The sequence below is a fragment of the Oncorhynchus clarkii genome, chromosome 16 (assembly GCF_045791955.1).
Source record: "Oncorhynchus clarkii lewisi isolate Uvic-CL-2024 chromosome 16, UVic_Ocla_1.0, whole genome shotgun sequence".
Classification (NCBI taxonomy): Eukaryota; Metazoa; Chordata; class Actinopteri; order Salmoniformes; family Salmonidae; genus Oncorhynchus; species Oncorhynchus clarkii.
The window spans coordinates 43,940,373-43,953,908 of NC_092162.1; the positions used below are offsets into that span (position 1 = coordinate 43,940,373).

The following is a 13,536-nucleotide window of genomic DNA, read 5'->3' on the forward strand; positions in this document are numbered from 1 at the left end:
AACTTTGGTTTAACAGTACATTACTGACTGTGATCAAACCTTCCTGACCACCTTTGAAGGTAGTCAGGCACTCATTGTGTCTGGATATCAATCAATTGTAAACAGATCTGGATGGTCAAACCATTTAAATCAATATACCAGCCTCTAAAATCCTTGACAAGTTGCACCATTGATTTATGGCATCAGTAATTGTCTTTAAAATAAATAAATATTATTTTAATTTGCATACAGAGAGGCGCCAGCTAATCTGGTCACAGTGTGTACACAGTGGATGGATAACACACATTTTAATAGAATGTGTAGACGCAACAACCCTTGATCAGATAGTGATTGGATCACAAAACTCACGTTAGCGGATAGTGTAAACAAGGCTGTGTGCATCCTGATCCTGGACCTCAAAGCAAGCTGAGAACGCCAATGTCTGTTATTTGCCTGCATTGGCAGCAAGCGTCAACTGACAGGAAGTCACTTCTACCCAGCGGCACTCATGGGAAATAGAAGAGAGACATTGTGTGACTTTTCCCAGCAAGCAGCTTCCTGCCATTGAAGTGAAAATATGAGTTTCCCAAGAAAAAGCATTTAGCCTAAGCATTTAGCATTACTGACGGGTAGAACTTCTGTTGCATTGTTCTTAGAAATGTGTATTTATTGTCCAGGGATAGAAATAAGAAGAGTTGAAGTTGACATAGTTCATTGCCTTTTGAGTTTATTAATGAATGGCTAGCAGCAGGAGAACACGACACAGAGTGGGTGTGTTATCAGCCAGGGCTTTGGTCTGATGGTAGCTGAGTGTTCTTCTCCCAGTGTGTGTCTAATGTGTAAGTAAACTATAGGGATCACTCTGAGGCCCAGCTGCAGTAGACTGTCAATATGCCTTGTCTTTTTGGTACTCCATCAAATTGCGCTGGAGACCTTCGGAAGAGACATGGCTTCACAGCACATTCTTCTGATAAACAGAGAAATGTCGGGATTTCGAAAATCTGCTGCCAGTGCAGATTTATCTCTGGGTCCAAAGGAAGATAAGGGTAAGAGGAGAGACTTGTAGAAACAAAAACATAAAATGTATGCATTGTCAGTTCAAAACAAAAGGTTGTGTTCAACCCAAAATACAGACAGCCTTTTGACATGGGCAATAAGGGGTAGTCCACACTGCAGAGCAACACTTTAAAACTGAATCAATGCTGCACTCTAGTGGTCATATAATTTAACACGGTAACCCATGATTAGAGTTTTACAAGTGGTAGAACTCTCTTCTCTCACAGGGGTCAGTTTAGTGCTGAAATGGCATAGAGTAGACCTACTCCTTTTTTGAAATAATTGATTGTACTTAACTTTATCCAAATTCAGCTGTGTCCCTTTGGCACTGGGGAGATCATCAAGAGATGAAACTCACTTTTTCCAAAAGTATCATCTACATTTCAGTTTATATGTGGCAGTGACTCTTAACTCGCCAATCTGGTGCTGGCCAGCCCCTGCAGAAAGTCTTCACCCTGGATCTTGTCCAGGTTACAGATTGAAGTCTCTAGTGACCGTTCCGTACGAATGGCTTCTGAAGTTGTTGACGACATTCTGTCCTTGTTACAGCTCATGTATGCCACCTGGGAGAGACAAGGAGTCAGCAATATAACACACAACAAATAGTCAAGGGGAAAAAAGTAGGACATCATACAATCAAAACCAGAGTTTGTGTTTTATTTTTTTTAATGTATCTTTTCATTTACATTTTTTTTGTTGTTGTATAAAACATTTTTGTCCACTTTAGGCAACAGTTAGCATAAGAGTAATTATCACAGCTTTGAGATGAAGTCCAACCAAAACCTCAGTCCATCTTTTCAGTCACACGCACACACCTCTGCTCTTACACACAGACACATACAAACATAATAATCACATAGTGGGTTGGAGCTCATTTAGTGCAGTGGTCCCAAACCTAAATCTACTCATAGGGAAGCCAAAGACGAGGACTCAACAATAGGCAGCTTTTTAGTTTCACTCACCAATTACTTAGAAGCTGGAACTGTGTCAAGGTAAGCAATGGTGTCAAATACATCTATTTGATTGAGAAGATCACCACAAGTCTTCAGAATGAATTAGAGCTGGAGACTCCTATTGAATCTTCTAGAAACGGGTGCATGATGACAGCAATGAGTCAGGTTCGAAACCACTGCATTGGTGCAACTCTTAAGCATTATCATATTGCTAACACAACAAATGAAGGCAAAAAGACATATCAGAAACCTCATGCACAGCATCGCATCCTGTGTTAGTTAGGCCCATAATACAGTACATGATACACTGGGCAAGATGGCAGCAAGCTTTAAAATAGATCAGTCAAGCGAGGATGAAGACTGTGGTGCATGATGGGTCGACACACTCACATACATAGGCCAGTAAGAACAGACACAGCACAAAAAATACATTTAAAAGACCAAAATATGTTATAGGATTGCATTTACATATACTGACAACCTATACAATATGTCATTCAAAGCAAGTATCATAATTTGCAGACAGTGTGCTACAGCCATTGCATCCCTGTGTCCAGAGGGCTTAATGTAACGCTTCCCTTCGCCACAGAAATGGTTGGTTTCAATGCCATTTCTGTGGATTTCTGATCAAACTTTCGATCAGAAATGTCCGTGATTCAAAGTCCATCAAGATACATGTAGTCCTTGAAATGATACATTTCTCGTAACTTCAGAAAAAGTTACACATGTTTTAACCTATCACAGCACCTTTTAGGAAATATGACTAATTGTATGCACCCCCCCCACCCCACAACAATCTCAAACACACACAAAGACAATCAAACAACATGCACACACATCCATACACACTCAACAAAAACTAATGCAATTAAGGTTTTGTCATATCCTCTTTACATAATTTAGCAACATCACATCATTATTCTGTCGTTCTGTATTGCTACTTCAAACAGCTTTAGGCTTTCAGTTTCTTTTAAGTCTTCAAATTATATATATATATTTCTTAAATGATGCCGTAATGACTTAAAATAGCTGTGTTTCACAGAGAATCCCCCTGTAGACTCGTGACGTGAAGACTTGACAGACAAAGCAGGTCTATTTTGTCCCTTCAGCATTACATGGTCCACTTCCCATGGACTCTGACCACATGTACGATCATCTGACGTGCTAACTAAAAAACAAAGACCGCTTCCTTTCATTCATTGATTAAACAGAGACCACAGAGACCTCCGTTGTTGCTCAATATCCACAGCATCCCCATTTTTTACAAAGACACGTTGTTAAAAAGAAGTGTCATAACATCAGAAGAGTGTAATGGTCACTATTATAGGGTAAACTTGTCTTTTAATAAATAAACTGTGTTTGCATGAGAGGTCTAAGGTAGGTAGACCCGGAGAGACGCTATTTAGAAAGACGAACCGGTGCAAACCTTCTGATCTTTACAAATGTTTCACCATTTTTCCTCAATGCAACGAGGGGCACATACCACCCAGTTCCTAGACAGACCACAACATGAAGATCAAACAAGCAGCTCTTTCAGCTCTGCCTTTCCCATTTCAAACACTTATACAGTACACCAAAAACAAGTATTTCCAGGATTGTTTGTTAGGTCTATTCTCAGTCGGGAAGGGGGGGGGGGTAGGTATTTACTGCCAGTGGCCCTAATTTGGCTTCAAAGCTTACAGCTAAACAGCTGGACAAAGTGTACCAGACCAGTGTGACATTTACAATGCTAGCCAATTAGTCAAACTTTTTCAACACAACTGGTGTTTATTGTATCACTCAGTATACAACAGAGCACATGTTCTTCCTGACCCCACCTTCTTGTTTTAATCAAGCCACTGGAATCCTATGAATTATTCTGAAATGCTCCCTTGACCAACGTCTCCAAGAGCTAATGTTAACACTCACACCACCACACCGTCTCTTAGTGGTGCCGTGAACTAAAAACAACACTACTTAGTTCTCAGTTACTGAGTTACAGTCCTTTCTTTCGTTAATGCCAACCAGGTAAAGTCCCAAATGGCACCGTATTCCCTACATAGTGCACTACTTTTGACCAGAGTCCTATGGGCCCTGGACAAAAGTAGTGCACTATATAGGGATTAGCGTGCCATTTGGGACAGGTCCCATGATCTCCAGCCCCGTTAGAACGAGAGCATTTCATTGACTTACAACTGAACTGACAGTACTACTGCAGGGGAAAGATCTGGGTGTGCTTTCAGGATGATTTTCCCTCCTTCACTTTATTTTAATGGTCAAGCTCATTTCTTCCAAATAGATTTTTCTAGTAATGACGGTTACTAATATGAATTCTAACCTGTAACATCATAGTCATTGTCTATCCATGTAGTGTAGGCTTTATTCAGCTCAAAATGAAGCTATTGTGCAAAACATTGACAGAGGTGCTAGTACTAAACCTCAGGGGGCAGTGGTGGGTACAACTCTCCTTCTGTGGCCAGGCAGGCCTCCTCCTGACACTGCCCTTCTAAGGAGCTTTGCTGGGGGCTGAATGGTAACTCCTTAGCACCCACGCCATTCTCTGAGCACAGAGCCACCGGGGGCGAAAACTCGCCCTCACCCTGCCCGCAGGTATTACCTCCATGCTCATCCCTCCCTTGCTGCTCTCCTCCCCCTGGTTCTCGCTCTACACACGCCTCCTCCTGCCCAGGCAGAGACTTGTGAAACGTCTCGTTCTCCATGGGACCTATCTGGTAGTAGAGCAGGGAGGAGGCCGGGTCTTTCAGGCCACCACAGGGGTTGTCCCCCTCCCCATCTCCCTCCTGGTTCTCTGTGATGCAGAGCAGGGTAGCCCCAGTGGGGAACGGGCCCTGGAGGAGGGAGATAGGGACCCCCTCCACCCCAACCCCTGTGTCCCCAGGCATCTCCCCCTGCAGGGCCCCAGGCAGAAGGCACAAAGCCTGCTCCCCCAGGCCCCCTGCTCCCCCCCTGCCCCGCTGTGCCTCCTCCTCCTCCTCTTCCTCCCTCATCCTCTCCTGCTCTTCTGCACTTTGCAGGTGGAGCACAGCGGTCTCGTTCTCACGCTCGAGGCAGGCCTGGTCAGTCAGGAGGTCCTGAGCCTCTAGGACCATCTGGATCTCTCTCTCCTCTGTCTCTAACTCAGAGTCCAGGCCATTGGCCCCTGTGGACAGGTCAGGGTCTGGGGAGGGAGGCCTGGTGGAGGAAGGGGAGGCGAGCAGGTCAGACTCTGCATACTGTTCCCCCCCGACCCCTGCCTTCTGCCCCAGCAGCCTCCTCTTCTCCAGGTCCAGCTTCATGATGGTGTGCATGTAGTGTGTTCGCACGCGGAGAGGGTTGAACTCGATGCGGCCTGCCGAGTTCCCACAGCCTTCACGAGAGCAGCCACAGGGAAAAGACATCCTGTCCACCTGGAAAGAGAACAACATTTGAGAAAATATATACAGTCATAAAATATTCAGCAAAGACAGTTTGTCTGTAGGACATTGATTTGCTGTTCATCTTTATACTAATTCTGCCAAATGTACTAGGGCCGGGACGATACCAGTATCGCAATACTCATTAGTATCGTGGCAAGGAAACAAAACATGAAGCGGATGTAACCTCTTTAGGAAAACAGCCCTAATGTTGGAAATATCCAAAGTGGTTTCCAAGCTATAGACACAATATTTTACATACAGCAGGTTTTTAAAGGGCCAAAGATTTCGTGTTTTCATTTTTGCATTGGTAAAAATATTGTGATACTGGTATCATCACAGCCCTAATATGTACTGAGTGCTGAACAGATACAGTACCTCTCAACTCCATAGCCTTCTGTTATAAACTCCTTATCACGCACAAACACAAACACACACAAATGGACAATGACCCTGCTGGGGCAGACTCCCACATAAAACCCACACACATTCTCATGCACACACACACGCATACTGACACAACACAAACACACACACATACATATTACACACACACACACACACACTTTTATACTCATCATTTGCTGCTGCTACTCTGTTCTTTATTTTACTCTTGTTATTATCTATCCTGATGCCTAGTCACTTTACCCTGCCTTCATGTACATATCTACCTCAAATACCTTATTATTATCTATCCTGATGACTAGTCACTTTACCCTGCCTTCATGTACATATCTACCTCAAATACCTTATTATTATCTATCCTGATGCCTAGTCACTTTAGCCTGCCTTCATGTACATATCTACCTCAAATACCTTATTATTATCTATCCTGATGACTAGTCACTTTACCCTGCCTTCATGTACATATCTACCCCAAATACCTTATTATTATCTATCCTGATGACTAGTCACTTTACCCTGCCTTCATGTACATATCTACCTCAAATACCTTATTATTATCTATCCTGATGCCTAGTAACTTTACCCTGCCTTCATGTACATATCTACCTCAAATACCTTATTATTATCTATCCTGATGACTAGTCACTTCATGTACAGTTGAAGTCGGAAGTTTACATAGACTCATGTAGAAGTCATTAAAACTCGTTTTTCAACCACTCCACAAATTTCCTGTTAACAAACTAGAGTTTTGGCAAGTCGGTTAGGACATATACTTTTTTTTCTCCAACAATTGTTTCCAGACAAATTATTTAACTTATAATTCACTGCATCACAATTCCAGTTGGTCAGAAGTTTACAAACACTAAGTTGACTGTGCCTTTAAACAACTTGGAAAATGCAAGAAAATTATGTCATGGCTTTAGAAGCTTCTGATAGGCTAATTGACATAATTTGAGTCAATTGGAGGTGTATCTGTGGATGTATTTCAAGGTCTACCTTCAAACTCAGTGCCTCTTTGCTTGACATCATGGCAAAATCAAAAGAAATCAGCCGAGACCTCATTAATAAAATTGTAGACCTCCACAAGTCTGGTTTATCCTTGGGAGCAATTTCCAAATGCCCGAAGGTACCACATTCATCTGTACAAACAATAGTATGCAAGTATAAACACCACGGGATCACGCAGCCATCATCCCGCTCAGGAAGTGCACACGTTCTGTCTCCTAGAGATGAACGTACTTTGGTGCAAAAAGTGCAAATCAATCCCAGAACAACAACAAAGGACCCTGTGAAGATGCTGGAGGAAACCGGTACAAAAGTATCTATATCCACAGTAAAACGAGTCCTATATCGACATAACCTGAAAGGCCGCTCAGCAAGGAAAAAGCCACTGCTCCAAAACCGCAATAAAAAAAGCCAGACTACGGTTTGCAACTGCACCTGGGGACAAAGATCTTACTTTTTTGAGAAATGTTCTCTGGTCTGATGAAACAAAAATAGAACTGTTCGGCCATAATTACCATTGTTATGTTAGGAGGGAAAAGGGGGAGGCTTGCAAGCCGAAGAACACCATCCCAACCGTGAAGCACGGGGGTGGCAGCATCATGTTGTGCGGGTGCTTTGCTGCAGGAGGGACTGGTGCACTTCACAAAATAGATGGCATCACGAGGAGGGAAAATTATGTGGATATATTGAAGCAACATCTCAAGACATCAGTCAGGAAGTTAAAGCTCGGTCGCAAATGGATCTTCCAAATGGACAATGACCCCAAGCATACTTCCAAAGTTGTGGCAAAATGGCTTAAGGACAACAAAGTCAAGGTATTGGAGTGGCCATCACAAAGCCCTGACCTCAATCCCATAGAGAATTTGTGGGCAGAACTGAACAAGTGTGTGAGAGCAAAGAGGCCTACAAACCTGACTCAGTTACACCAGCTCAGTCAGGAGGAATGGGCCAAAAATCACCCAACTTATTGTGGGAAGCTTGTGGAACGCTACCCGAAACGTTTGACCCAAGTTAAACAATTTAAAGGCAATGCAACCAAATACTAATAAAGGTGAAGTGTAAACGTGTGATGTGATGACAGAAATAAAAGCTGATTCTCTCTACTATTATTCTGACATTTCACATTCTTAAAATAAAGTGGTGATCTTAACTGACCTAACTGACCTTAACTGACCTTTTTACTATGATTAAATGTCAGGAATTGTGAAAAACTGAGTTAAATTGTATTTGGCTAAGGTGTATGTAAACTTCCGACTTCATTTGTATATAGTTCCATATGTATATAGTTCCATATTTTATTTTATTCCTCATGTGTTACTGTTTTATTTATTAAACTCTGCATCGTTGGGAAGGACTTGTAAGCAAGTATTTCATTTGACTTAACACACCTGGCACTTGATGCCAGCCTGGCTGCAGCCACAGTGACGGGGGTCACAGTAGAAACGGCAGTCACAGCCACACTCCTCCCTGGACAGCCTGATGGTCCGTAGCTCAGCCTTCTCCCGGGCATCTATACGGGCGATACCGGAGGCCCTGAGCAGTGCCCGACGCCGCTTTGTGGGAAGCGGCTGCAGGAAGAAGCAGTCGTCCACCTCCACACCCTCTACATCCAAGTCGTCGTCTGACACGTCCTCCAGGGTCAGCAGGTCAGCCTGGGCACACTGCACCGTACCGTTACGCGTCAGCTAGAGAGGGGGTGGAAGTTATGCATATATGTATTTAAACCTCGGGAGGTCCTGAAATTAAAACCATACACTTTCAGGTCTCTCAGAACGACCAATGCTTGACCTCACCTTTATCTTGCGAGCGTTGAGCTTCTCCTGGCGGAGGTGTTGGCGCAGGGCGTGGCGGTGACTGGTCTCCTGCTCGCGGACAAACTCTCCCAGTGTGTATCGGCGGATGGAGCAGTGGTGGCGTGCCATGCCTAGGGAGCTGCCTCCCTGGCTGGGCACACTGGTAAAGCCCTGCCGCCTGGGGAAGTAGTACACCGTCACCACATCGAACCGCACCCGCTTCCGGCCTGGAGAGGGCTTGTGCCGTCTTAGGATGGAGGTTGCTGGAGAGGGCGGAGGGAGGTGGAGAAAAGAGGGGTAAGAATGGGTGAACAGTTTCCATAGACTGGTTATTACCACAGATAGTATAAGGGTTATTACAGAGTAACAATCCATCATACACTTTAATGCCAAGCCTATTTTTAGACAGACTTGAAATGATCCTTTTACTTCACGAACGATCTGCCTAGAGTAGTCATGCATCAGTCTAATTGGTAAGAAACTTAGTCGACAAGTAATGCTGGTTGTACCGTACACACTTAAAAATAAGGCTGCAAGTTGGAACCAAATAAGGCAGAGTGATCTGAAGAACCAAAATGGTACGGTTCTTTGAAGAACCATACAAAAATTCCAAACCAGAAATGTTTTGGCCCTCCAGCACAAGAATTGAAATGCCCTGCCGTGAGGTTTTAAGCCTTATTTGCATATTTCCCAGGGTTCCTTTCGAGATAATTTTACCAGTACCACCCATGACCATGCTTGCTAGTGACAGAGACATGGTTATTGCATTCATTCATTTTTCAGTCGTGTGGCCTTCACCAATTGAGATCTAAGTGTGTTGGCATAATATTTTTAGACAATACAATAAATATTTCATAAGGTCTTCTTTTGAGGGCCTAGTTATAAGCTAATATAGTGTCCTGAAACTTGTAGTTTACAGGCCACATCAGGCCTGCATGTCACATTATGCTGGCTTTCAAAGTGATGTGTAATTCCTATTGGAATCCAGCCAGAGTGGGGATATCCAACATTTGGAATTTTAATTCATCCGCAACCTGCATTCAGAACCACTGCCACGGTTGGGAAGACTAATGCTGCATTTAGACGAGGGAGGCAAAAACTGTCAAACAAGTCAGCATATCAGGACAAGCAATACTGTTACGGCAAAAGCAAGCCAGCACGACTGCATGTGTTGCTATGGTGATTTCAGTAAACAAACAGTGCAAATCAACATTCCGTAGACGGCAAAGGTGAAATAGTTTAACTCTGGCGGAAAGTCCCGTCTACCTTGGCCGCTGATGTCATTCACCGCCAGCCTCAACAGCATTTTACCGTTGTGATCTCATTGAAAACAATGACATCCGGCTTGCCGTCTAGCGTCTACCTCGTACCATCTAAACACAGCATAAGATACAATGTGAGACTACCTTCAACATCTAAACTGGAACAACCATTTCAATAACGGTAGCAATAAGTCCAAGTAACAGATTGGAATAGTTTAGAAAATGTATGTCATTTATATTTGAGTAGCATAAGCTTAATTAATCAATTAACCATAAACAATAAAAAATAAAAAAAAACTTGCATTAGAGCATGCTGAGAAATATGATACTGAAGTTTGTGGTTTTGGTTCAACTCTGGTTATTAACACCAACACTGGAGTTATTTTACACCACCAAGTGTTAATTTAACTCTTGACTCAACACTAGAAATTGTACAATTAAATATCAACACTAGTTAACAATGGACAAGTTGCTGTGTGCTATGGAAAGGGACACATCTGCAGGCTTCCAAACACTTCAAGAACCATTTAGAATTCTGAAGGTTCTTGAATAACTCAAAGGTTCTTTATCGGGCAAGAGTTCTCCAAGGAACCTGAAGAGCTGAGGAAGAACCATTTGAGAACCATTTTTCAGTGTAGCATAGCCCTTACGTGTGAGTGCAGTGCTGGAGGGGGGGTTGAGGCTATCACAGCTGTCAGCACTGTCACTGCTGGAGATTTCATCGTCAGAGTCCTTTGGTGTAGAGTAGGGAGAGCCACTGTCCACCTCCTCAAATCTTCGCTTGAGGCTGAGAGACGAAACTGCCTCCATGGAAACTTGATGTCTGAAGGTGGAGAAACAGACAAATGATGTTCAGAGACAGACAGATAGATGGTAGGCGGCCCTCACAGACAGAGATAGAGTATCAGCCTTGCACATATGCGTAGGTACACAATTGGAATGAATGAATGAATACAATATTGAAGGCCATGGAGGCATATCTAGACATTTTACACCAAAATGAACTTTCATCAGGCCAAGGCATGAGAATAAGACACAGCAGACGTAGTAATGACACATTTATCCTATGGGCCCATCTGAATAACAAAATAGTATATTATTCAACTGTAACTGTTTATAAACATCTATTAATTAAATCCTATCTGGATCAATTCCCGATACCACACCGAGGTGACATCAGCTTTTTGCTATAGCCTCACTCTCCTTTCATCTGTATTCCTAACCCATCACTCCCTCTCTTTCTGTCTCGCATGAAAATCCTGCTCCAAAATCATCGAGTCTGGGAAACGTCACCATGGCAACTAGGAAAGCAGCCAGGGGTTTATATGAATGGCTTAGAAAAAAAAAACTGTTCTGTAGATAGATAGCCTTATGTCCCTTTAGCTTTTCCTTTAAAAACAAAGCACAGGACCCTTCAATAGCACGGAATTTGGATGCCAGAGACAGGTCACTCCAGCAACACCAGAGGGTCAAATAAGGGCCATGCTGAGACTTTTGAATAGACTCCCTCTCTATACCCCCGTGTAGGCCTACTGTAAGCCATATGTGTGCCCCTTCATGGTTTCAATGATCTTCACATCCACATAAATAGCCTCCCCAGCCCTCTGCACCTCTCTGATTCAGAGGGGTTGGGTTAAATGCAGAAGACACATTTCAGTTAAAAGCACTCAGTTGTACAATTGACTAGGTATCTCCCTTTCCCTTTCCATCCCATGAAGTGAAACCAACCCTCAGAATTCAAATGTGATCGTATAGCCCTATGGAAAATGAGGGACTGCAACTTATTGCTTCTCTGTTGAAGTTTCACTAGAATATAGCCTATTGATTATTACTATAGAGATTGCATTGCAAGTAAATGTGTCTCCATTGTTTTCTTTTACAGAGGAAAAGTATAATGCACGTTATGTATGATCCTTATTACAGAATGACCTTTCAGGGGGCAGCAACAATCCCCTACACAAAACATAGTGGAGTTATCGCAGAAAGTCCCTAAATGTCACAATGTCGACTGATATGATTACAAGTATGCAGGTTCATCATGTGACTGTCCACAACCAAGAGGCCCAGACAGCCAAAATCAGTTAATGATTAGACTATTACATACAAAGGATAATGTATCAGGCCTTGGTTCTCATTCTGTGAGCTGGTAGGCTTTGTAGAATACAAAATCTGTTACATTTCTATATTCTCCAGCAAAGCATTAGACATTACAAATGTCTATCAGAAGAACTCAATGAAACACATTCCATGACGATGACCTAATTTAGTTGAAACAAATTAGAGAAGCCAGTATCCTATACTACGTTATTAGAATTGCAATACTTTACATAGGTTAGACTCAATAGTATACATTTACAATAAAGGAGGACAATACTGTATGACAATCAGAGGAGCTCCGACAGTCCTAAAACTACGCACAGTGTAGGATATTTGCTGATAATAAACCGTTCAACGACCGAGTGCCTCAAACGGCCGCAAACGACAACAAACTAGATTTCGTGAAAGGACGATCGAATGACTGGGTGCAGTAGGAAATAATGTAAATCTAACTGCCAGACACAGGAGCCTCGACTGGTCCCGTCTCTCCAGCATACCATGTCACCCCTTGGCAATGGCAAACTGCCATGTAAAACGTTAATAAACCCCCAAGTGCCCCTTACCTTCGGCAGAAAAGGACCCTCTTCTCCCGATCAAAACGCTGAACGTTCCTTTTATTCACCGAGGATTGTTCTTGGATCTTGAAACGCCCTATTTAGATTTTTCCCCAGACAGTTTTAGCTTCTCTCTAGTTGTAGGCTAAAGCTTTCTACAGTAAAACGAATTGTTACTTTATTCAGTAGGAATACTTATTTATGTGATAGTCAGCCTACTAATGCAGAAATAGTGTAACGAACTAACTGACTACATAAAGGACATTTATTTTATGGTCGCTTCCAGGAGTGCATGTTCCATTTAACTTTGACGTAGCAATCCTAAAGCCGGGGCAGGCGGTGGGAAAGAAGGACGTCAAACAGTTTGGTTGAAATTTATTAGGCTACTGACATTATCCGTTTCTTTTAAGATGTTACAATTTGAGATAACTGCTGGATGACTTATCTTCCTGGTTTGAGCCTTTCAATGCTTGCATTGGAAGAGCAATCCGCTGACATCTGTTTCGTTTATCCTTTCTTTGGAATGGTGGTTTCAATCGGATCGATGCAGTATAATGACCGTTAAGTTCTTCGCCTTGTTTGGTACAGTAATGTCAAAATGTTACGGAATTTTTGCCAGATTGACGTCCTCCTTTTCCTCGTCTCTGCCCCGGTTTGTTACAAAGTAACAATAGAGTAAGGAATGCTACAGTGTAACCGTATACTCATTGTGACATCACAAACGTACTATGCGCCACGTATGCTGGGAACTGTAGTCATAATAAGCTCTTTGTCCATTCTCTGCGATCATTCATTCCAGAATTCCAATTTTGTAATAAGCAATACACAATATCACGAATGACTTGATTTTTAAATCATAGTTTGAAATATATGCCTTATACTTCACACCTTCCTCTCACGGTTCCCTCATATCAAAAAGGCAAAATTGCCATAGCAAACTATTTTATCAAATGTAGAAAATACAATGAATACGAGTATTTCTGACATGGGGTTATCATTAACCAGCTATTGTGTCCAACAAGGAGTCCAAACTCATTTAG

General features: G+C 42.7%; 1 protein-coding gene across 1 annotated transcript; it reads right to left on the reverse strand.

Moving 5' to 3' along the window:
• Nucleotides 1-1,683: 1,683 nt before the first annotated feature.
• LOC139368519 (cysteine-serine-rich nuclear protein 2) lies at nt 1,684-13,147 on the reverse strand. Its single transcript, XM_071107515.1, has 5 exons — nt 12,506-13,147; nt 10,496-10,668; nt 8,584-8,846; nt 8,179-8,475; nt 1,684-5,374 (listed from the first exon to the last, which is right to left on the reverse strand). The coding sequence occupies exons 2-5, from the start codon at nt 10,653-10,655 to the stop codon at nt 4,400-4,402; spliced, it is 1,695 nt and encodes a 564-aa protein (XP_070963616.1). The 5' UTR covers nt 10,656-10,668; nt 12,506-13,147; the 3' UTR covers nt 1,684-4,399.
• Between the last annotated feature and the right edge of the window lie 389 nt (nt 13,148-13,536).